The sequence below is a fragment of the Leuresthes tenuis genome, unplaced genomic scaffold (assembly GCF_036924035.1).
Source record: "Leuresthes tenuis unplaced genomic scaffold, fLeuTen1.0.hap1 SCAF_5, whole genome shotgun sequence".
Lineage (NCBI taxonomy): Eukaryota > Metazoa > Chordata > Actinopteri > Atheriniformes > Atherinopsidae > Leuresthes > Leuresthes tenuis.
Window position 1 is genome coordinate 3,802,184 of NW_027325359.1, and position 25,590 is coordinate 3,827,773.

Consider the following 25,590-nt stretch of genomic DNA (forward strand, 5'->3'; position numbering starts at 1 on the left):
AGCCCTGATTCAGCACCTCCAGCTCTATAGAGCAGGCTCCGCTCAGTGTGAAGAACTGAAATGGGAGTGAAGGGGGGTTTTGGTGGTAACAGAGGTTCGCAGCCCCCACTATCGTGTACCCCTCTCCATCACTACCCTCAGACAGATCAGTCAGATATACAGTCACACATACACACAACCCTGGTATGTCAACTGTTAAGCAACGAGGAGTCAATAACAGACAGGAGGTGAAGGGAGGCTAGTAAGAGAAGCAATAAAGAAAAACGTTGCCATCTAGTGTCAGTCAAACAGAGAAGAGAGTGAGACTTGGCTTCCCTCTCATAATCTCTCTCAATACAGCTGTCCCCCCCCCCCCCCCCTGTTTTTTTTTTCCCCTTTTCAGCTGTGTCACAATTCCTCCATGTTTGCCACTCAGTCTCTAACACTGCTTGTTTGTCTCCCTGTTGCTTCCTCGCTGCCTGTTCTCCTTCCTCGCTGCCTGAACCTTCACTGAGTGGAGAATGGTACAGACAGAAACATGGAAAATGAGCAAATTGAATGAAGCTACCACTTATTCTTCACGTGTTGGCCCAGCCCTATATCTTGTTTTATTCTGTGGTTGTTGGGTCGGGACACTGTTTTGGGACACAGAGCGCGTGATTAGAGCATCTTGTCTGCTGGCTGTCTGTGACCAAAGCCTCAGAGAGAAATTTTGACAACTTCTAAATGACTTTGATGAAGATTTGATCAGCAGACACACGGCCAAAGCCAACAGTTCAGCTTTTGATAAGATTAGATTGTGCCTATTATCAGAATAGCAATGTCACTGGCTTATGTAAACAAAACCAGCTTCTTCTTTCATGACAAGTAAAGGTTGACATTGTGATAATACCTTTGACCATCAGTGTGACTGCTCTGCCCTCTGCTGAAAAGTCATCTAATTCCATCTACTTCTCCTCTGGCTGTATGAAGACAGCTTTTGTACAAAAGTTTGTTGGGAAGTGTACAACCATAAAACATTGTATTTATGACTATGATAACAGAGTATCTGGATGTTTGCTGATGCTCAAGGATGTCAAATTTATGTCTACAGACTGACGAGCATAAGCCAACTATTCGGGTTGTCACTTTTTGCTCTAAATCAAACATCTGTTCAAATGTGGGGAACCTTTACTCAGCAATGACCCACACAAATTCGAAATCTAGATCGTAAGATTTTTCGATAATAGACAATAGAAAGTTAAAACCTCCAGAAGTAGTTTGCCTTAGATAAAAAATAGGGCTCTCTAATGTAAGCCTGACCAAATGCTTGACTAACCTCTTAACTTCTTAGCAAAGGAGGAAAATAATGCTTTGGTATGCTTTGATTGACATGGCGGAGTAACAATCACGACATGTTAAAGTAGCAGACAAAGGCTGACTGTCTTATTCAGTCTGTGAGCTGTCTTACTCTGCAAAAACAAGACAAAGATCAACCTGCTAGCATCCTACCCATGAGAGGCAGCGGAAACAACACAGACAAGTGAGACATAGTTATCTAACTGGCTGCTATTTCTGTTTAGCTTCAGCAGCCCAACAACTAGAGGCTTGTAAAAATGTCTTCATAAATAAGATAGCAAAATGTATGCAATGCAGGTATGTCGTCCTAGAATCCTAGTTTCAGGAATTAGCTGGATCCATAAAATCCCAAGTTGTACTACCACACGTAGTATTGCTGCATAACACTGTACAGAAAAAAAATAAAGATGATACTACAGACTAAGACATTAGGATAATTAAATAAATGTTAGAAACAATATTATCCTATCGATACATTTTTGATTGAGCTCAATTGAGTCTATGAGTACACAAGAGTTGTCACTGTGACATTCAGCGTAAGGTTAGTAGCACTTGGCTAATTTGTATAACAGACATTTCAAAAGCGATTTCTCAGGGCTGTAGATGTAATTACACTATATGATATTTAATATACACGGAGCACATTTGTTCCTTCATGGAGGTATCCGTCTGCTGACCGCCATTTTTCAACACAGACAAACAGTTGTGCAGTCTACCAAAAAGCTAACAGCACACAAGCTCTGGTAATGATGCTACGCACTGATCAAATACTGACTGATTGAAAGCTAGCTCGAGCCGGCTGGAGCCACGAGGGGCTGACGTCAATCAAATTTCACAACCAAGAGGATGACACGCCAAAAAAAGGCAAAAAGCAATGGTGCACAGGAGAAAAAACAACGACCATAGCTGCGCTGAACAATCTTCATTAGTTTCACACCATCACAAGGCAGATCTTTGTCCACTTTGACTTTTGTCTTTTCTACAGCAGAGCGGAAATAAAGGACAACAGTGCTAATGCACAAAAGGGCAGCGCACAACTCTGACACTGACAAAACAGTATAACATCCAGAAGTGGCACTAATGGAGAGCGTACAGTTGTGGCAATTAAGCGACTATCCCGATTACATACTAATTTCAAAGTTTAATTTTAGATTTTTGTTTTAAATGTTGTTTTATTGAATACTTGTTCGCTACATTTTCAGATGGTTGAGATGGAAAAGAAAACCTATGCTGGACAATGTGGATGGACAAACAGGATTGCATGTTTTTTTTTTATCTCTGACTGCACTGCAGTGCAACTGAGGTGTAAAGCATAAAGATGTTACTGAGTATAACGTATTTAAAGTGTGTAGTTTGCAACCATTGGATTAAAATTCTCAACTGGTTGACACTCAGTCTTTAATAATTTGGATCAGGGCCAAAAATCCTGAGATATTGTGACCTTTTTATGGCTGTTTTTACAAATGCACTGCAGCCCTAAAACATGTTTTTTTAGCCTTGGAAAGCCTGCATGTGGCAAAGCAAATATCCGCAACATATGCAGGGGAATTCTTGCAGAGAGTACCCGGTTAGCTATTCAGTAAGATTTCCAGAAATTAACCAAGTGAGTGTTAATACAGCAGATTATCCTCCAGAGCATTCATAAAGGTGTGTGTGATAAAAAGACATACTGCTTTGAACAATTTTCTGCTTGCCTGTATGTTCATTTACTCTTGTAAATATTGCAGTCATGTCCAAATATTTGGTACTGATGTCAGCACAAAAACAGTCATAGGGAATGGTATGACCATCTGCCATTTAATGCACTGTAAGCAAAACACTGCCATTTTAACTGTACAGTTATTGCATCATGTCATGCATTTGTGCTCTATCCAGGCACCACTCTGGGGTATATGCACCTGCAGTAGAGAATCTCCCACTATGATGTCTATGTGTGAAAAGCAACTAAAGACGAGACCAAGTCCAGATCAAAATCTCTGTACATCACCAAAAAATGCTCTGGTTTAAAGCAATGCTTTCATAAAATGTCACATATACAGCTCAAAAAACTTTATCCGTATTCAGCCAACTCAAGTGCTTCAGCTGGCACCAGCCAGCAAACGTGCCTGCATATGAGCTTCCACTTTAAAGAGAAAAAAAACAACAACTCCACCTCCATCAAAACTCACTGCAACGTTTTCATCTTCATGCCAGGTTGGGAGGGCTTCGATTGTAAATGTTTGGCTGATGATGTTACAGAGCAATTACAGAACACATTCAAAAATAAGTATAATTTGAGAAGTGAAGTGTTTTCTCCTGTATGAGGAGCACCAGACTGTATTTACAAAGGTTTTGAATGCAAGTAAAGTTTAACTGGAAATGGAAGCACAGCACACATCAGCTGTGAGACGGGCCAAGGGTAAAATACAGGGTCTGGCATACATTATGAACATGATTGGCAGCAAAAAAAAAATCTTCAAGTCAGTCCAAGTAAACTTTGAAAGAGGCATGCTGCAAAAAAAAATAAAAAATGTCCTGATGATAAAGGTGCTGTTATCTTTTAAATACCAAAGCTCTTAAAACACCTGATGACAATGTTGTTGCACAAGAGTACTGCGAACCAGACAAGAAATCTAATTACACCAACTGTATATGAAGTAATGTCTACAACTGAGGTCAAAAAGTGCAATCCAGAATCAGATTTTCCAACATCCACCCTTTACTGCATCAAACAGATGGAACAATATGAGTTGACTGCGAAAATCTGAACCAAGTGTTACCCTGAGCACAGCGGTGGATAAAAGCAGTCTGAGTTTAAACACGCCGGTCCCACTGCAAGGCAGTCAGACCTAAAAGCAATAGGATAGACTCAACATTTTTCATTTAGCTCTGCTGTTTTTGTCACCCCAACAACAGCACCAACATCCCGTCTCACACATTCAGCCTCTTCCTTCTCCCCTTGATTGCTTTGCCCCATCTCTGGACCTCCCTGTTCTGGCATGACTCCATCACGGCCTTAGTCACCTCCCCTGCATACCCCTTTCAGCCCCTTCACACACATATACACACTTTCCCACACACAGAGTACATTTCACACATGCAGACGCTATCTCTTCCCCGATAGTGGGGTCCCCCTAAGCCTGAGGAAAATGGCTGTCACGGAACCCTGCTAACGGGAGGCCTCCCCTCAACCACAAACCAAGAGTAAGGAGCAAGAGAAAGCGCATAAATGCAATACTGCTGCAATATTAGCTGATGGAGGGAGCATGGGGCGGGAAGGATGAGGGTTGTTGAATGGGGGGGGACCGCAGTGTGAGCATCTACCCACAGAACACTCCACAGAACCACATGTGGAGTCAATTAGGAACAATCCCAACCGCTGCAAAAGAAAGGAGGGTTTTCTGGGGCTCTGTGTGTGAGTATACATAAGAGAGAGTGAGGTAGGAAAGGGAGTTGAGGGAGCATGTTTTTCTGAAAACCTGCCAGGGAAATAGGCCGGATATTCAGTTTTACATCAAGCCATTTCAAGCACAAAGAGCCTGCATCTCAGCATGTCTGCCTGCTGTTCATCGTTAAATAAGCATAACTGGAGAAACTTGTGACATGATGGCAACTAGGGAGCAGATGAAACACGATAAAAAAACATCAGCACTCTGGGATTCAACATGAATGAATGATGCACACATCTCGGGTGTGTGTCTGTGTTTGCTGTTCTGCATCCTCGCACCCATCACTCTGTATGTATCTAATAAGACGAAAACCTCACTGGCTCAGCTGGGAAATGTAGACGCACATAAAATCACAAGCCACTTCCTTGGTGTTAAAAAAGAGGAAGTCTCCCCTTTAAAAGATTTATGGTTGGTTCAATTATGTATCCTCCTTCAAATTGTCATGTTTAGACAGTTTTCATTATTCATCCGTTTCAAGATTGATGGCCCCCAGTTGGGTGGGCAGTGCAGCGTAAACAAGTGTCTACACCACTGTTGATTTATCTGGGTGATCAAAACGGCAGGCCCAAAACAAAGGTCCCTTGTTTTTCATGTTTGCATCAAAGGCGCTTAAAACAGTGACTTATTTGATGTTTTGGGGAAACGTTTGTGTGATTTCAGAGATCGACATGCTTTAACCGAAACACAAAAATCTTGACACAAAAATCACCTTAAACACAGATGTGAAGGCAACAACTGCGGTGCAAAGAAGTCTGAGTTGACATGCCACTATCACATAAATGTTCATATTCCATTTATGGCATAACAAGCAGACCCAGAAAGCACAACCATACCAGATGATATCCATATCTTAATATTTTCTGTAATAAGTCTGGCATGACAAAGAGAACCAGAACAGAAAGGACAATTGCCCTTTGGGAATTAATGGAGGAATATTGACAATCCACCTCATCTCCAAATGAGGTCATGACCCAAAAATTGAGAGCAAAAGGAACATCATATATATTATCTACAAAGAAGGGAGTGCTGGGTGTTTAGAAGTGTTATTGTGGTGAGGTCTCTGCCTCCCACCACGTACTATACAGGAGTCCATAAGATAATCCGCTCACACAACAAGCCAATGAGAAGACACTGGGGATCGGAGTATGTGTTTGAATGCATGAGGCATTCAGTGCTGTTGTTTAACCTAACATGGAGCATCAATTTGGGTGTCTGAAGTGACTAAACAAGCAAAAGTTTGAAGTGCTACAGTTACAGTAGCAGGTAAACATGCACAGTGGCAGGTCTTAAAATATGATCTTCTTTTCAGAGGAATCTGACAGATGAATTAATTAATAAATAACTGCATACTAAACTTTCCTTCTCCACGTATTTTCCCTTACTGTTTAATATTTAATGCAACACCTGAGCCTTTTTTTAACCGAACTTCAGCCAAATAAGTAGAAGAAAACTCTCCTAAGTGCTGCAGCTTCTCCTGTCTTACACACAGTGGACCCCAAAGATGGCAGTGAACACAGCACCCTCAGAAGAAAGTGAAACATCCTGTTTTTCTTGAGCTGATAGCTGTTATGTGTGTAACTTTAGGGGATTAAAAATGACAGTAAGGAGCCAGTTGGATTTTTTTTTATAACACTGAACTGTTCAATAGGCTTAAGCAAGATGAAAAGTAACGTTTCCAGCTGATCTCATCCACCACCTGTATGTTTAGCACAAATACACCGAGCTTGGCCAGTTAAGCATGACACGTTATGACGTGTTTTTTATGAAAATTCTATAGAAACTAATGGCAAATATTGAACATACTTCATAGTGCTCTGTCATTCTGAAGCTGCGAGAAGAGCGGTACAAAAATGAGCAATGCCTGAAAAGTGTGTGACAGAATGTGTGTTTCACGTCTTCTCACCAGCTGAACATAGGCAACTTTATAGTCTGGCTTCTTAACTTTCTGGTAGAGGTGGTTCCTCTTTTTGTTGGATCCTGAAAAACACAAAAGAGTCAGTTTTACTAAAAGAGCAGACAAAATATGAGAAACGTGTGACTGGAGCAGTGCAACAGAGGGTTTGTGACACGAAAGGGCAGCATGATGCACAATAATTAAAACTCTACATATAACACTTTTTACACATCATGTTAATTTCATTCATCTTGTTCATTTTCCTATAGAATAAAGAATACTTGTATGTGTGCCCGGTAAAGCAGGACTCCCTCTTGTTGACAACGGAGTGCAGGTTAACCTCATCCCCAGCTGGAGATGGTGATTACATCATCCTCTCTCCTGTCAGACCTCTCCAAATCTAGAAGACAGGGGACTCGGAGCTATTGAGTATGTATGTGGGTCCAGGCAGGCTTGGAGCTTTGATTTGTATAATATTTATTTAATTTTTTTACTTTGAGGCACTTGACGCAAACATCCAAATCTTTCCGTTATGACCAGAATCAATGATAGGTAATGACTCAAAATCAAATAGCTTGTCTATACTTGAGACACTAATCTCAAAAAGACCCTGGTGGTCAAGTCAACAGGCCCAGTGAGTAACTGCTATTGCCATGGGAACGGTTTATAACATTAAAAACAAGGGAAACATTCCACTGTAATGAGTCATTTTTGCGCGCATGTATGTATATGTGTATGCGTGTGTGGTACTCATAGCTAGTAATCACTAGCCAGGCAGCCCACTGCTCAGGGAAAGCCCTAAGCGGGGTTGTAAAACACCCCCTCCACGCCACCATGGGTAAGTGGAGGCCCCTGTGTGGGTGGGAGACGGAGGTAACAAAGTGTAAGTGCCTGTGTGCGTGTGCCCATGTGTGTGTTTAAGGTTGTTGAGGAAATCCACAGGGAAATGCTTCAACCTTTAAAAGAGCAAGGTAAGACCTTGACATGTTTAAAAAAAAAAAACAACACAAAAAAACATGCCAAACAACCCACCAACCACAATAAAAGATGTAAAGTTGTGCTTCTCTTACTTTGTGTAGCTCTTTCCTAACACATACAGACACACAGACAGAGCTTTCATACAACACTCGCAAACGCAAGCACAATTTCTCCCACTTTGAGATTGCGGTTTGGCAGCCAGCTATCACGTTACAAATCCCAGACTGGAAAGGTAGCCATGGCAACTCCTTCCAAAATACCCCAGCCGCACAAGGAGGGAAGAAAGGATTGTTTGCGTCCCTCACTCTCCTCAGCCCATTCCCATTTTTACACTGCCAATGGAGTGGAACCCCTTACGCAGACAGGGATACCTTCTGTGACGCACCTCGGGATAACCAGAGGCCCGGGTCACCCCTTCTTCTACATCCCACTCTATACCCCTTATGCTCACAGCTTTCTTTCAACTGACTCTACCATTGGGCATTCCTTCCTCCCCTTGACTCTAATGACACAACCCTAATAAACAATGGTAATTGGTTCTCCACACTGCAGGTTAGGCTATGCTAGGCGCCTCTCTCGCGCTCCCTCTCTCCATGACACCTTCTCAGTCTCTCCTCCAGAGGTAGCAGGGGCTCCTCTTGGTCCTTCAGGCAGCACATTAGCACCTTCGAGCCACCCAAATGTCCTCTCTCTGTATTCTGCCATGAATTTGCAAATTCCCAGAAACATAAGGATCCCCCGAGCTCGTCCATGCAAACCTAAGCCGTTTTTTCTCCCATAAAATGGGATTATCAAATGATATAACACTATACGTGACCCTGTAATCATTCTTGACAAGGGGGCAGGAGCAGATATTTGGGGTTGAAACAACTTGAGGAGATGAAGCACTTAAGGCCCTGAAGCTGCCAGTGAATAGTAGATGCCTGTGTGGAGGGAACATGGGGTGTCCTGGGACAGATGGAGGCTAGAGTGCTTGAGCAGCCGATTGTAAGATAAGCAGCTGTGTGCGTTAAAGGGAAAGGAGAGCCAGGCATGCTAACCACTACCGCAACTAGCCGCTGGAAAGCACTCCCGCTGCTGCATGTCAACGGAAGACCGTCTACATGGTAAGCTGAAATTGCTAATCGCTGCTAACCACTGCTGACAGCCTCCAAAACAAAATCAGTCAGACTTTATGCTTCCCAAAACAGTCCTTCTGTGAACTCCACACACCATAACCAAAATGTTATTACCAAAAAAGGGTAAAACATCCAGGAGTAAAGCTTCTTTGACTTCTAAATAAAAGTTTTTTTTGTCTTCCCAATTATTCCTGCAGGTTCACAAATCAGCTGTGACTGATGTGTTATCTGCACAGCTACACCTGAAATATTAGGACAGAGACAACATTTTCATAACACAAAGCGAATCAAATGCAGTTTGAACTTTACTTCAAGGGAGTGAACTAAAATATATGAGACCTTCAAAGGCTGCAACCCTTTGTTTACATAGTCCCGTTTAAGGATAAATGTTCTTTTTAAATACTTTGAAGGGAATTCTTTGCAGGCCAAGAGTCTGGAACCCATGCACACTACTAGATATTCAGTTTCTTACTTTGTGATATTCCCCAGGCCTTTGTTACAGCTTATATTGTTAGTTAATGCATTTTTCTGCATTCACTTATGTTTTCAGAATTTCTGCTAGATTTTTTGGACTTTATTATGACTTGTGAGGTCTGATCAAATCCAATCACAAAGCCCCAATCAGAATCAACACCAGTAAAATCAATCAGGGGGAGGGCATCACCCTGGTAGGAGTATGAAAACAACCACTTCAAGTTCTGTAAATCTTAAAAGCTTTCTGTAAAAGCTTGTGCAAAGCAGTGACACTCACCAAACTGGATCCTGGTGCGGACTTCTCCAACAGGGACGTTATAGATCTTCTCCAAGTAGTTCTTTACGTCATATTTGGTCATTCTGTCCAAACATGTTGAGATAAAGAAGAGAAAGAGAGGAGAATTAAGGTCATGCAAGGCTTCAAACATTAGAATTTGGATGGCGTAAGGAATTTCAGTGTGTGTGTGTGTGTGTGTGTGTGTGTGTGTGTGTGTGTGTGTGTGTGTGTGTGTGTGTGTGTGTGTGTGTGTGTGTGTGTGTGTGTGTGTGTGTGTGTGTGTGTGTGTGTGTGTGTGTGTGTGTGTGTGTGTGTGTGTGTGTGTGTGTGGGGCCACAGTGGACTTTGAGATTATGTCTGAGGCTGTGGTCCAGCACTTGCAGGGTTAGATGTTGGATCACTGTTCATCATATAAACACCACATTCACATTAGTGACATATATAGAGAGAAATAATGCAGCCCATTTCCAAACTGCCTTCCCATCATTTCTGTAGTAATATTATCAACTATAAAGGACAGGACAATGATGTACAAAACCATATTCAGCTCTTGCTGTTTGGATCATAAAGTGGAGAGAGGAGAAATGTGAGTGTCAGTGTTCATCCAATTAGCTGTCTGCGAGTATTGATCGTGCCCCGGTGAAACCCTACACAGGAAGTGGACCTGGCACCAACCGATCTGACGGGGCAGCCAAGCTAAAGGTAGCCCACTGAGTAGCGTTTGGAAGAGATTCCTCTGCCCAGAGGAAGCAAGGCTTTTAACTGCTAATCAATCTAGCCAATTGGATTAGCCTGGTAGAAAGCACTTCTCAAATGCGTCAGACAAAGTGCTTAATAGCGACAGTGTGGTCTGACAAGAGAGCCTCGGAGATGGTGTCTTCTATCACCTCATATGTTTCTTTGACAGAGCAGGAAAGTGTGATATTTACAGTTGTAAACAGCACCATACCATAAGTTGTTGTAACAATATTAAGTGTAGCAAACATTTTCATGAGAAAAGCCCATAGGTGAAAACAAAGAGTCTTTGTACTCTAGGTGATGTAATATATGTTTCCATGCTGTACAAACAATTGCCCTTTCCACTATAACACGCAACACTTTGGCAAAAGTGACAGTGATGTAGAACAAAAATGGTTCTATGTTGAGTTTACTGACAAGGTAAGCTCAATGTTATGACACTTGAGTAAGAATTTCCACAACTGACGAAGGATGGTTGTGGTAACCCTAGAATATGACAGGGTTTTCTACATGACACACTCAGCCTTGACCTTTGAAAAGAAGAGAAAAGTCTGTTTTCACTGAGCTTGGAGGGGTGAAGGGGCTTTTGTCTCACTGTGAAGAAAGATGCAAACGTACAGCACAGAACATGAAGAACAAGGACGTCTTTTTTTTCACCTATACGATACAATCAGCATGTGAAAAAGGTCAGAAGCAGGAAAATTAAGGTTTTCTGTTGCTTCTAACCTAACAGCCATAAATTCTTTGCAAAATACTGACACATCCCCCACCCCACAATTAACCAACCAATGAAAATCTGTCTGACTAAGGTTTTTTGTTTTTCGGCTAAAGCCGAGTTGACTATTAGGAGGCTATTAGGACCACATTTTCCGAGAAATCCCGATTCTCTGAGATCATTTGGTATGTTTACTATTTTCATGAGAAGCGCTTCTGTTAGCTCCATACGGTGGAATAGAAAGTGAGCTGCCAACTGTCTACAGATGATAAAATTGGTCACCGTCTTCTGTCTTTGTCTTAAGTTGTTGCTGTAAGTTTAGGAGCCTCCAGGTGAGGTGTCTTTCTTTAAAGAAAAAGCCAGCTGTGCCAATTCCTCAAAGCCCCGACTACAGCATCCTCAGTAAAAATTAGCATGTGCACCTGTGTACTGCATTTCCATCAGTGCAGTGCCAAGTCAGAGCTGACAAATCCCCACAACTCCAGCAGAGTAATTTGACACGAGACTGAATGTCGATTAAACACTTTCAAAATGCACTCACAAGCCAAGTATTAGCAGTTCTAAGTGGGTTTTGTGACCAGTGTAAAAAGAGCTTGAGTTATTTTCTTTGCATTAAAAGTGAAGGAAGATCTGTGTCTATAACAGAAGCCAATCTTTATTTTGAGATTCTTAACATGATGAATAATATGTGTGTTAAATAAATAAGGTTCCATATACCCCAGCACGTTGCATGAGAGCACAAATCCAACTTATTTGTTACCTTTTGCCAAGTGAAGAGAAAAGAGATGTGCTTGCGAAGATGTGGCATGCAAATGCACCTTTACGCTCCATTTGCACCCACCTCTCCCCATAACCACCGTCTTACAGTGTGTGCCTGAGGGAAGTGAAGCAGAGCGGAGTGACCGGGGTACTTGAGATCATGTAAGAAGGAAAGACTGATTGCTCTCGGAGACGGGTTTTCCTAGAAAGCAGGGGCGGGGAACTGGAGAACAGGAAAGTAGCTTGTGGACTGTGCAGTCTCATGTGGATCATTAGCAGAGGGAATACTGATCCTGATTAATGAGAAGAATGTTTTTTTAAATACACACTGTTTTTAGCACTCCAGTTATCCAGCCACCACAAACCAAGAGATGGCACACATGAAGCATGCCCATGCATGGTCACGGCTGTTACAGAGCTTAGTGAACAGCTATTACTAATAGCTGAAAAACTAAATAAATGGAAACCAGATCAAGTAAGAAAAAAAGAAAACATCATTTTACACATGAAGTTCAATTACCTCGTTTTAAACAACATTTAAACCTCCTCCATAAGCATGAATGTGGAAATTCTTTTCAGCAGTAAATTTGCAATAAACGCTGGATACAACATGTTTCTCACTTCCAAATACGTAAAACAGTAAAAAGGAAATAAAAAAAAATCATCTTAACACATACTTGACTAGATGGGATCCACATGAGACTGATGGGGTTCATGCAGAACAGTTTTATTGGGCAGGAATGGGAATATGAAGGAGCTTATCTAAGAAATGTCCAGTTGTCTCAAGTCTCACAGTCGTAAAATCTAGAAAGATTTGCCTAACAGAGGTCAGTTTGTTTGGGAAAGGGCTGGAGGGCAATACAAGGATGAGTGTCTGCCACAGTGAGGCCTGATGGAGGCTCCTTGCACATTCAGCACCACATTTTTGCAAATTAAGTTGTAGATTTGGTCAGAATTAGGAACTCTATCCATGCTGAGAACTGCAGGCAGTTTTCTATGTATTTCACAATACGCATTTGACCAATGCATATTTATTCAGCAGCATATTCAACCATGAGCCATGGACTCAAAAGAATTATTCTTGGTGAAAAAAAGGAAGGAGTTCAGCATGAAATCCAATGCCCCCCACAGAGCCCTGATCTTTACATCATGTCAGTGTGGGATTTCATGAGGAGACACAAGCAATTGAGAAAACCAAAATCCAAATAAAACTGTGGGAAGTTCTCCACATACCTGGCACAACACATCTACCAATTACTTTGCTGTAAAAGCAGCTCATGGTACATGGTGGATAGTGCTGACAAAGAGTGGTTGGCTAACATTTATTACTTTTTTTTTCTTTTTGTAATAGCATATTTCAAAGCACCTCACTTTGTAATATTTTTATAAGCACAAATCAATACAATTGAAAAACTTTTAAAGACCTTAGAGACGTTAGAGAGTCGTTTTCTCTCTGACCTGACTCAATAAGTAACTCTCATCTTAGCGACAAACTATGAGCCACTTTGAAAGTCTAGGGTTGAAAGCTGGGGAGAAAATGTCAAGTTAAGAGTGTACATAAACAAGGCTAAACTTAGGCAAAGGGCGTGGTGCCTCCAACAGTGATGCAGGCTGCATATGATCATCATCCCAGTATAAACACCCATCTGACTCCACAAGCTAACCTTTCACACTTCTGCCTCTCAAGAAGAATGAAAACCTGCCTCAAGCAACTGCTATCGCTAAAAGCATCGTTCCTCAGCAACTGGTATATATTTATATGCAAACACACATGCTACAAAGATTCCTCGGCCAAGATGATGAAAGAACTGCAAACACAAAACCTAGAGGGGCACGAGATGACGCAGACAATGGATTAGTTTCAATTATGGTCCGTTGTTGCCAAGCAGGTTTAAGTCAGCCACAGTAGCTTCATTGTCAGAAAATTATTTTAAAAGTTATATTGTTCTTTATTATTCATGGGGTAAATGCAGACGCCAGTTGTTGCGCCTCAACTTTGCGTGTTTCAAGTAACAGAAAACGGACATGGATGAAATAAACTCACCGTCTTTGTTGTGCCCTGCTTGTTTGTGTATAACAACGCCACCAATTCCTCAATCTGTAGATTTACACACACACATCTATATCAACTGCCTTAAAACGTAATCCCTCAACAGCAGTGAATCCACATGCTTCTGGATATTTCCTATTATTTAATGTGGGCTAATCCACACTGAGCGGAGAAGATTATGAGTATCATTTCCAGTTGTTTAAGGCGGTCGATTTCTACCTGAAAGCATATGAGAGAACTAGGTGAAAGGGCATGGTATAAAAAATTACAATAAAAGACAGAGGCAGCTTTGGAAGTCCTTCTTTTGTAAAAGACAGACTTTACAGCTATTTACTTACAGTGATCTTTAAACACAATGCGTAACATACACTGACTCAAAAAGATTTTGCATACCGACAGGTGTGGATGAACATTTGTGGGTCTAGAAAAGCATTTGCAGGTGTTAAAAAGATGTCTCAATGCCAGGTTATTTAGGCTTTTCTTGTCTTTACTGGACAGGGGACAGTAAAAAGATTAATATTTCACAAAGAGGCTGAAGTGGGTATGACATACAACATAGCCTTAACCACGAATTTTACAGTCAAATGCTTTAAGATGACATAAAAGCCACGTTAAAATTTTCTGTGAAGAGAAAGAAAAATCATCAGGTTAGCAACAAAACAATTGGTTTAGCAAGTGGAGAGTGGGCAGCTGAATAAATATAGTGTGAAACAGTCAGTGGGGTTACACGAGTGCCATCGGATAGGATTAATGGTTAAATTACAATAACACCTTAATCTGACAAAAGATCGGATCGGGTTACTCGCGATCGGATTAAGACTCCGAGATAACTCGATCCAAACGTACACTGTACACTGTAGACGATATTACTGTTGTTGTCGCCGCTGTCGGAAAGAAACAAACAACGCGATGGAGAATGCGTCGTTGTGCATCGCGTCTGTGCCATAACCAACTCATCACAAACAAACTGTAGAGGGACGCAGCTTCATCTTGCTCTTCGTTTGCCATCTTTCTCGAATGCCTGAGTTTGTTGTTGTTGTTGGTGGTGAAGAGCTCAACAGGAAGTGGCTCTATTAGCGAAGTGGCTCTATTAGCGATAGCTGAAATGGGTACAGCGCCACCTATCGTACCGGGGTATGACATGCTTTGTGCCAGTGATTCCATTCATTCACCGCCATATATCCAAGGATAATTACCCTCAGATAAGGAGCATAACCCAACTATAGCTGTAATCCAGTTAATCTCATCATGTAACCCCACTGACTGTGTTGATCTGGTGTTTCGTTTCATATTTGGCTGGAATGTTTTTGTCATCATTGTGATTCATGTTGTGTGGATTACACTGTTCAGTTAACAAAATCCAATGCCACTGTCACTGTAAATTTTTCATTACATGGCTTATACTTCCTTAATTAACGTGATTAAAGTACTGCAATGTACTCACAGCTTTGTATAATAATGCTGTGGACTGTGGATAAAAATAATATAGTGGACTGGATAGTGTAGTGGTATGATTGCCACCTTTCGTGTGGGACCTATCTGTAAGTCGCTTTGGATAAAAGCATCTGCTAAATGCATAAACATAAACAAACATAAACATAACATAGCGCACATGCATCTATCCAGAAATATAACTACACATTGCTATGACACACACACCAAAACAAATACCATGTTATGCTCTGTGCAAAGATACTGCTTCTGTAAAAATACATTTCCTATATATATATATATAACAGATTGCAAACAACACAACAATCCAATATTCTGTACGTGAGGTCACTTTCTCATTTTAGCAGCCCTGCCAATCCAACTGTAGATTCAATTGGGTCGATGGCGACACACAGCCCATCTTCAAAGACATACTTTTTTAGCACTGAAGCAAAAATAAATGTTGTACAACAATAAGTTCCCCATGTTCTTGTATAGCTGTAGTAACTTGTTTCCATTACAAGAGAAAAATCCAAACAATGGCACTGAAACCCTGTCACCAGCATGTGTTTTGGCAGTGTTATTGCAACAAAGATCTTCCAACACAAACATAAACGCACACAATGACATAGGTCACATCTGTCAGCTAAGGCCCAGGTTCTGTGTAACTAACTTTAGAGTTTTAAAGCTTAATGAAGATCCAAGTAAAGAACAAGCATGTGTACCCAACAATGGAGGTTTGCTCGTTATATATTCCTTGATTCAAGATTAATTTAACTTTGTACATGCAGGGATGATTCAGTAACCATCATGCCTGTTGTGGCTACCATGATTCCTCCCTTAGAAAGGTTGCCGTTTTAGCAGCTTGACTTGGAAAACCACTGGAAGGCCTTTTTTGTGGCTTCTTGTTTGATATAAATGAGCTAAATCTACTTTGAGGCTTTTTATAGCGCTGTTTGGTTGGTGAATTAAGTTTAGGAATGACCAGGGAATGGCATGGAGGATGATGGAGCAACACACAGACTTGCAGAGTCACAGACGATAGGACAATCTCTCGTTTAACAACCTGGCCAAGTTATACCATGTTGCCCTATAAAACCTGTTACAACAATGGTGACTGCCAAACCCTATCAAAGTTGACACAGATATCAAACTGTTGACAGAACTCACTGTCTGAAATGCACAAATACTGAGAAGTTCCATAAATGTACAAGTGGAAAATACCATGATGATAAACTGTACATGCCAAGCACAGGAAGATTTCAAAGACAAACAGCACACTTTTGCCATCACTGACTGACAGCAAAAAAAAAAAACAGCTAAATTTGTCTCTTTGACATGTAATATTGTTTGTTCTAATAAGTCTCCCAGACTTCACGTGCAACCTTTGTAAACACACTATACAAACATATATAAACATTGAGGGCACACCAAACAGTCCATACACATATACAGTGCATGCACGCACACAACATCAAAGTAAATTGTGTCAGGGTGGCTTAGCGGTGAGAATGAAACAGGAGAGTTGTGTTCTGCACAGATGAAAGGCAAAAGAAAGCCGCTCCTCATTGTTGGCCAACCCATTGTCGGGCTGGGTTAAGATATGCACACTACTTTAACCCTCCCATCCACACAGACAATATATGCACTGAAGTTGCTCAACACTAAGTATCAAGATCATAAGAGAAGACTTTCTTTAGGGGGGGGGAGCATTTAAGGAACCTGAGATTTAGGGAGCGAAGAGACAATTGAGAAGTTGAGAGTAAAGGAGCAGCGTGTGAAGGATTACCTTCATTGTTTGGGTTTTGGCCTTACAATAAAGCAGAAACGGATCAAAGACTGAGTCATCAGGTGTCACTTAACTTGTTACAGTGAGTCAGGTCAGAAAAGTTAATCACATCATCTAGTGGTTGTTATAACTACGTCGCATTAGAATTAATTAAAGTTTATTGGCCTAAACAATGACCTGCTTTTCCACCTTACTTTTACCACATGGAACTGGTGAGCAGACACAGTGAGGAGACCTTTCCACACAACATGTTCAAGACAGCTTTCCTGCTGTGCTATTTTTAAGGTACAAAGGCGTGCGTGTAAGGTGGTGATGGCTCACAGAAGATACCACCCTAACCAACGACGGTGGTGTCACGCGGCTAATTCTGCACCAGTGACTTGCCATTTGTAAGCACACACAGATGTGGCAGTAAGTCACCTCTGTTTGGTCTGTATGGATTATCAAAGGGGAACAGCAGCAGGTTTACAAGAAGGTGTTTTTGGTGCCAACATGACACACCACTTTCACAACTGTGAAAAGGACTAATGATTGAAGATTATTACACTTATCCAACAAGTACTGAACAGTTTGTCAGTGTGGTAAGACACCGCGAGCTGCTGAGTAATCGGGTCAGTTGTCATAAGTCTGATTACGCTTACAAACTGCAGCACTGTCTGGTTTCATGGCTACAAGTCTAAATTGCACAAAATGTGACCCAGTTGTAGACCAAACACAAAATTCAATGGTGGTATTCTTTTCTTTGTGTTTGTCAGCATTGGCATCCAGCCATGCCAGGTGAGGTACAAGAGGTGTGTGTGTGGGTGTAAACCTAGAAATTTGATGATGTCCTAGAGCAGAGAAGAAATACCCGCATAGCACCAAAAGTCCTTGAACAATTGTAGACAAACAAATACTTCCCTCCAGCAGGTAGAAACAGAATTACGAGAAAACGCTGCCCAGGTGTTGCTAACAACGAGCGCCAAAGAGGGTTTGGTTGTGGATGTGTAGCAAAGCGCTTAAGAAAAGCACAATAAACAGCAGAGCCTGGGGTGGAAGAGAAGAAAAGGACAGAGAAAGATGAACAGACGCTATGAAATGAATGCGAGCTCACGAAAAAAAAATCAGGAAAAATAGAAGACGGCAACAAAGAAGAAGGTAAGCTACTGAGGATATCTAGCTCCCAGGTGTCATTAAGATAAAGGCCACCTTGTGTAATTGCCCTGACAAGACAGCATCACCACTTCTCATTAACAGCTGCTTGGCTCAAGAATCTACCCACGCTTACACCGCCTACCCTCGAGAATTTTAACTACAACAACAGCTTTCACTGTCACTATGACTCAGACTTATCAATAAGCTGGGAGTGGGAGTGATATTTGGTTTGTGTCATTGTCTCACCATGTGTGTCCTCTTACTACATCGTTTGCATGAATAGAGAGAAAAAACAATCTTTCAAGCACACACTGAGGCCCCAGCATCCTATCAATCTGCCGTACACCTCTTGCAGGCATCAAAGACTGCAAGAAAAAATAACCTTACACACCCTTATAAAACACACACGCACCCTGCACTTACCCACTTTTGTGCATATATACACAAAGTCACACACTATTCTCACAAACTGACTTATCCACACTGACAAGTGTGCACACACACACACACAATTACATAAGCACCCTAGGAGTTTGGCAGAGAAGAGGCAAAAATAAGAGTGGGAGGCCAAGCACCTGGATGAACAGATTATGGTCTAAACCCCACCAGAGACACATAGATGATCTGCAAGAAACTTCAATTTTTTACTCCTTAGTGAGGGTTCTGGGCCTCTCATCGCCTGAGGAGCACTGCTAACCCCAGTAACCTTGGCTGATAGACAGTCAAAAATCAGCTCATCACTGATGGTGTTGACTGGTAAGGGCCTTCTGAAGTGCTGTATGACTAAATATGTATTGTCCAAGCCCATCAAACTGAGGCCACATACATAAATTCACTCACATAAGTTGTACTTATTTGGATGCATTCATGGCAGAGGTAGTCAAGTGGTGTGATGTATTGACTACTATATTAGTCCCAGGTTTTGGAAAATGATCAAGAACATTTTTGCTTCGCTGTAGATGTTAATATTAGCTTCTTTGGGTGACTGATGTTTGATGTCTTGATCTCTACAACCTTGTCTGAACTTCAGCTCCACAACCAGAAAAAAAAGCCCTTTGGACATCACTCCCTAAATCCCTCCCCATGATGGCCTCTCATATGTCATCACTGCAACTACAAGTATCAAAAATAGTCATAAGCAGGACAAAGTGTCTACATTACCAAGGACCATGGCATGTATTCTGTTCCTGAGGCTGTCGCACCACCTGGTGGCCGTGATACCCAACTTCAGGTACATATTAATGGTTGGAGAAAAATGCGTGTTCATTTCATTGTATCGTAGGTTTATATGAATCTACCATACTCCAACAAATTTTCAGACAATTTGCCTTACAAGTTGGTTTAAATCACTGGGAGGGTCATTTCTCAAGCTCGAGGTTCAAACTTTTGTGATAAATATCAACATGAGAACAAAAATTGTCATCTTGCACGTTGCTCTACCAGCCTCTCTGAAAATAATCTACATTGATCCATCTTTCTGTTCCTAAAATATGGTATGACTAAAAAAGTGCTTTCGCAGAACATGATGATGCTACAGTGAAGCACAGTAGCATCATGATGTGAAATCACTTCATCACATTTACCATATGTCTTGATTAAGACTGTATTGCAATAAATTAGATTCTAATTGGCTTGAATTGGATTGCATCTTTGAAGTGCCCGGAGATGACACTTGTTGTGATTTGGTGCTAAATAAAACTGAATATAATTTAATTGAATGGAATCTTCAGTCTTAGTGGTTGTTTCTGACGGGTGTAAGAAGATTTCCTTAAAGCACTCTTGAACATTTGCACTTATGAGAGTAGGAAGGATAGACGAACAGAACGGCACATGGATGTATGAACCATGGACAACCCAAATACAAAATGCTTTCGGCCACAGCGGTCTCCTGTGTGGACGGATGAAAGAAGCCGGAGAGTTTGTAGCTCTGAAAAACTGGTATGGGGCTGTGTTGCATACCCTTAAACAGCATGGCTTCCAAGAAGACAGATAAACACAAGTAAGGTGTTTGGCACTTTTTGTTAAAGTTACACATTTACAAATCCAGGGCTGCACGGTGGTGTGGTGGTTAGCACCGTCGTCTCACAGCAAGAGGGTTCAACTCCCGGCTGGGGCCTTTCTGAGTGGAGTTTGCATGTTCTCCCGTGTATGCATGGGTTCTCTCCGGGTACTCCGGCTTCCTCCCACCGTCCAAAAACATGCATGTTGGGTTAATTGGTGTCTCTAAAACTGTCCTTAGGAGTGTGTGTGGTTGTTTGTCTCGTTTCGTCTCTGTGTGGCCCTGCAATGGACCGGCGACCTGTCCAGGGTGTACCCCGCCTCACGCCCAATGACCGCTGGAATAGGCTCCAGCCCCCCCGCAACCCGACCGACGGATTAAGCGGGTATAGAAAATGGATGGATGGGCATTTACAAATCCACATCTGGAGTAATTACCTGACTTCGAACAAAAAGACACAGGTGGCCACTGATAGACTAATGATATTTTAATGAAAGGTGGTAGTAAACCTTTCTTTTACAGCATTGTGACTTTGTAACTTGTCACAGCTAGAAAAGAAGGAGGAGGAAGGTTTGCGTAACAATGTTTCACTCTCCTTAAGGGTGTTTTTACGCTGGAGCCGTTTTGGTTCGGACCAGAGTTCGTTTCCTCGGTTAGTCTGCTTCTTTGGGCAGGTGGGAACTCCAGTGCGGACCAAACAAGCTTTAAAAATTAACCCTATGACTACTAAATGACTATCCAGGGAACCAAAGAGAGGAAGTGACATGGAGCGCAGTGCATTTTGGATAGACAAACGAAAACTACAACAAAGCCAACAGTGTGAAGCCAAAGAAGCAGAAATAAAAGAAGAAGAAGTTGGAAAATATCTTGTGGGCAGACGTGGAGTAGTGAGGAGGTGCAGGTATTGCTGTATGGTCACAAGACTAAATATGACAGCTGCTTGTGGCTTGCGTTATTGCTTGCTGTGAACAAGCTAGCTGAAGGGGATGGATTTCCATTTTCGGTCCTAGCCAATCAATGAGTCCGGTTTTCTTCTACCTATTGGTTTTTTTTCTTACTGGTAAGTGCTCAGTGCCGCCAAAAGCGCCCCAAAAAAGCAGCTGTCATAACTGCGTGATGTTGTCCAGGCGGTTTGGGCTGCTAAGTGTCCCTGGAGAGTGACCATAACTGTACAAAAAGGCTATAAAAATGTTAACTTAATGGGATGTAGTTGCCTTTGATAAAGTGAATTATACCTTTATTTAGACATATACTTAAAGTTGAAAACAGAGCTGATTAATGGCTTATAGTCGTTACTGCAAGTGGCTTTCCGTGTCAGTGTAAGTGCACAAATTTAACAAGTTATTAACAATTGAAACGACAACGAGATTTTTACTGCCTCCCTAAACATCTGCTTCATCAGCCCAGTAGAAGTGCTGCAATGCATTTCATTACAAAGACACAATCCTCTAACTGAGCACCTTGGTTAGAGCTGAAGCAAATAATCCTTGGTCTAAGGAAGCTTACAGGTTCTCAACTGGAAACACTGGAGTGAAAGTTAAAAGTAAGAGGTTGGCCATTAGGATGCATTTTCATTCACATTTTCACATAAAAAATACAAGCATCTATTAGCCTCTATACAAGGGTATGTTGAACAGTTAGGGTCAAATATAACAAGAGGCAAACCTTTTCAGAGGAAAAAATGTTTCTTAAATTCAAGCAACAGTTTGAAACCACACAAGACAGAAAGACATAAGCCATAATGGTGCAGAGTATGGTTAAATCTTTTTATAAGAATTATGCTGCATGCAGTAAAATCCAATTACCTGAACATGCTGTAATAATTCAGGGCATTCATATTCAGAAAGCGGGCCTCAGGCTTATTTGAGATGAGCCAGAACTCTGAAATCTACCACTGGCAACCGGCGCATAAATCATGCCAGTTAGATTCGTGTCCAACTTGATCCTGACTCGCTCTGACATGTCAACGATACATGGAAAGGTAACATTGAGAGATCCAGACGGCTGCACTTCTGACATTACATTTGCTCTCCGCCATCTGTTTCTCACCTGATCCGACATTTGATTGATTTTGATGTCAGAAAATCAGTCTGTTGTTTTATAGAAGCGTATGTAGAATGTTCTCATTAGATTAGAAAGTCTCTCAATTTAATTAGTTTGGTTCTGAAGGTTTCTTCTGTTTTTCGTTGAGTTAATGTTGAGTTGAAAATGAAAGGACATTCATTGTAGGAGTCTGAGGTACACATAGCAAAAGTTATGGTCTTGTATTACTTTTCTCTGTATTCAATAATAAGCCGTTTCTTTTTTTTAGCTACAAACTGATTTACAGAATAAATAATGTAAACTGGAGGCCATGCCATGAACAGATCAAAACCAGAACAGCCAAGTAAAATTTTAATAAGCTATTAGGTCATAAAAACAAAAACCTTACACTACCTCAGCCTGCTGCTGTTATTTTCCAGGCAAGGTGTCGTTCTTCTAAAACAAGCATGTCATCTCATGTCTTTAGAGTTGGCCACGCAGTCTGTTAACATTACTGCTATTTTAGTAACTGCTTTTTTTTTTAAACATTCAGTTGGCTAATCAATTAACAAGATTTTAAAATATTTTAATAATGTTTATGGACAAAATGGGGCAAGGACAAGTTTAGCTGAAAATCAACCTATTAGGGTGTTTTTAAGGCCATTTTAAGCATAAGTTTTTCACAGAAATTTGCCATTTGTTCGTCACAATAAATGACGACCCAAATACCATTGTCCCTAACCCAAGGTCCTGGGTAGGTTTGTATGAAAATTTTACCAAAGATGGTGATGGTACGTGGCCAAAATCATGTGTGGCTCAAAGGCCATGAAAGAGGATCATTACATCCTTCTAATGTAATAACCTAATGTAAACACAGATAGCTATAAACAGAGGCAAATACTGTAACAATAGAGGAAACATTCATTGTTGTTTTCTAAAGCCATATTTAATCTTCCACAATACGACCCCCAAATGCAATATCTTTCAATAACGGCTCAACCATTTCTTTTCAACTTGACTTGTTCCTGTTTATTACTTTTCTAAATATTCTTTCTGTTTGTTCTTATTCAATATCTTGTTTTTCTGCCCAAAGGTAACTTTTTTATGCTAATGTTTTGTGCTATGACATCGCAATGCCCCCCACTGGAAAACTAAACAAGGAGTGATGTTATCTTAATATTATGGTTCAAATAAAATACCCCTGGTACTGAAATGTATTGTTATCAGCAGAGATCTAAATTCAGGTAGCTTAGGTATCAGTTCTGAACGGGGGAAAAAGCAGATCTCCAACACAGAGCAATCTACCAGGTAAAAGCAGGATTCTTTAATGTGAACAATACCATGACAGAGGGCATTTGTAAGCAAAGACTTACTCCATGGGGATGCGAAACTGGACAGTGTCAGGAGGCTGCTCTTTTCCTGGCCGCACCAGAGTCAGGAACCAGTTGGGTCTAAAGATCCTCAGCTGGGGGTTCCCCAACTGGTAGAGAGGGTGTCTGAGAAAAGACAAGGAGGCAGACTCTTATCATCAATAGTCATCATTCCAAAACCTACAGGTTGAAACCCCCTGTGATATTTTCAGAATGCTTGGGACAATCTGTAATGTTTCATGGATCAACACTAATAATAAGAAGACATTAGAGATACACAAGCAATCACTGCTCCCTTTAGAGCTTTCTTTTTTCCAACTGGGAGGAGACCCTGAAGTCGCTGGGGGGATTACACATCTCTTCTGGTGGCAGAGCGCCTCGGGATGCCCCTGGAGGAGCTAGAGAGTGTCGCTGGGGAGACATGTTGACTCTACGACCCATATCTCGGATAAGTGGGAGAAAATTAAAGGAGAGATGGATTCTGAGTAACATCCACCTGTCCTAACATACCTTATCATCATACTGTGAAAGAAAAACTCAGAGGATGTGATCGTCATCTTGGTTTGCTACATTGTATCCAAACTATGCAATACAGCTTCATGTAACATTTACCTACACAGCTGTATTAAAGTAAAATGGCTATTTAGCTATTATATATGCTTCATTGAGTTTTCGAAACGTCTGTTTTTGTGTGACGCTGCGATGGAAATCTCCACTGGGTTCAATCGCAAGCTTTTCTACCCAGAAAACATATTCCTGTAATAATACTGTAATCCTTCCAAACCCTATTTTAACACGAGGCTTTAACTCAATGAATAATGTCTTTAAGGACCAAATTCTTTAAAATATACAGCTGAGTTACTTCTCCCTCTGCTAACCATGACAACGACCTGTGTATCATAGTGTACCTCGGTTCAGGCTGCATGCTAACAGGCGTTTGTTTTTAGCATCCCTGGCTAATGCTAACAGCGTTCTCGCCACGTAAATTAATCCAAGTGACAGTGAGAGAGGAAATGGACATTTAAAACGTGTTACCAACGTATTATATTCACAAAAACAGCGTGTGCTTCGGGCCACGTTGGGACGCAGAGGACAAGTTCTACCATCCTGAGACATGCTAGTCTTAGCTGGGTTTACGACGTTACAAAACAAAAACATCGTGTGACAAACGGTGCAGAGACGAGGTGTCACTGTCTGTTTGTACACTTGATATAAGTGCTTGTTACTTACAACACTCTTGTTACTGGCATGATACGGTTTGTCAGGAGGCATAAGCTGCTGGCTCGTTGATTTGTAGTTTCTCAAGGTTGACAAACGTTACACGTGCAAAGAAGTGCTTCCGGGGACAATTACAATGCGCAAGCGCACTGTATTCGCTCTGTGCCCTTCAAGTAAAGTTTGCAGGATTGAACTTAATGGGTACTATCAGTAACTATGCCTTGTTAGCTCATGTTAATTTGCTAAAAGCTGAGGGACTTGAAGTCTATTTTAGACTCTATTTTACTTGCTTGCCATTTGCGATAAACACACGAAACATCAAACATTTTATATACGTATAAATGCATGTATAAATAAACACTTTGAGAAAACACATACATCGTCTATTCAGAACATTTGGATGGATGTAGAGATCAATTTCCATAAATGCCCATTTGACTCTGACTCTGTTGTTCCATATTCTTTAATGTCTTCCTTGGATTACAGATCTGAGGAATGCCATTTCAGTGATTGATTTCTCACAGTGAGTATGGTCCGGCAGCAGCAGAGGGAGACCTTGTTCCACGTCTGCTTCAGCCCCTGTGGCCCAGAGTCTCAGAGCGCACCACACTACGGTGCACCTGCAGGAAGGGTGAAAATGATTGAAGGCCCCCTGAGTGGAACATGAATCCCTGGCTCAACTGGTTCAGACCTGGCAGGAAATGGACTACACTGATAGCCTACACTGTGCAGGGAGGGAAGTTTCCATCAGTTAAGATGCCATAAAGTGTGTGTGTGGAGGGCAGTTAGGCTTTGGATTGTTATGCGGTTGTTGTAATGTCAACCAGTTGACACAGGCATTTTGTCACACTGTATTAGTACGTCCTGTAATCCCTGCAG

General features: G+C 41.4%; 1 protein-coding gene across 1 annotated transcript in view; it reads right to left on the minus strand.

Moving 5' to 3' along the window:
- The window catches only part of mrpl23 (mitochondrial ribosomal protein L23), a 38,377-nt gene extending 13,543 nt beyond the window's left edge, over positions 1-24,834 (minus strand). Inside the window, exons 1-4 of the mRNA XM_072385493.1 lie at positions 24,724-24,834; positions 23,497-23,619; positions 9,487-9,569; positions 6,649-6,722 (exon numbers count right to left, since the gene is read on the minus strand). Of these exons, the coding sequence (XP_072241594.1) occupies positions 6,649-6,722; positions 9,487-9,569; positions 23,497-23,619; positions 24,724-24,743 (300 nt within the window). The 5' untranslated portion in view covers positions 24,744-24,834. The remainder of the gene's footprint in view (positions 1-6,648; positions 6,723-9,486; positions 9,570-23,496; positions 23,620-24,723) is intronic.
- Positions 24,835-25,590: the final 756 nt, after the last annotated feature.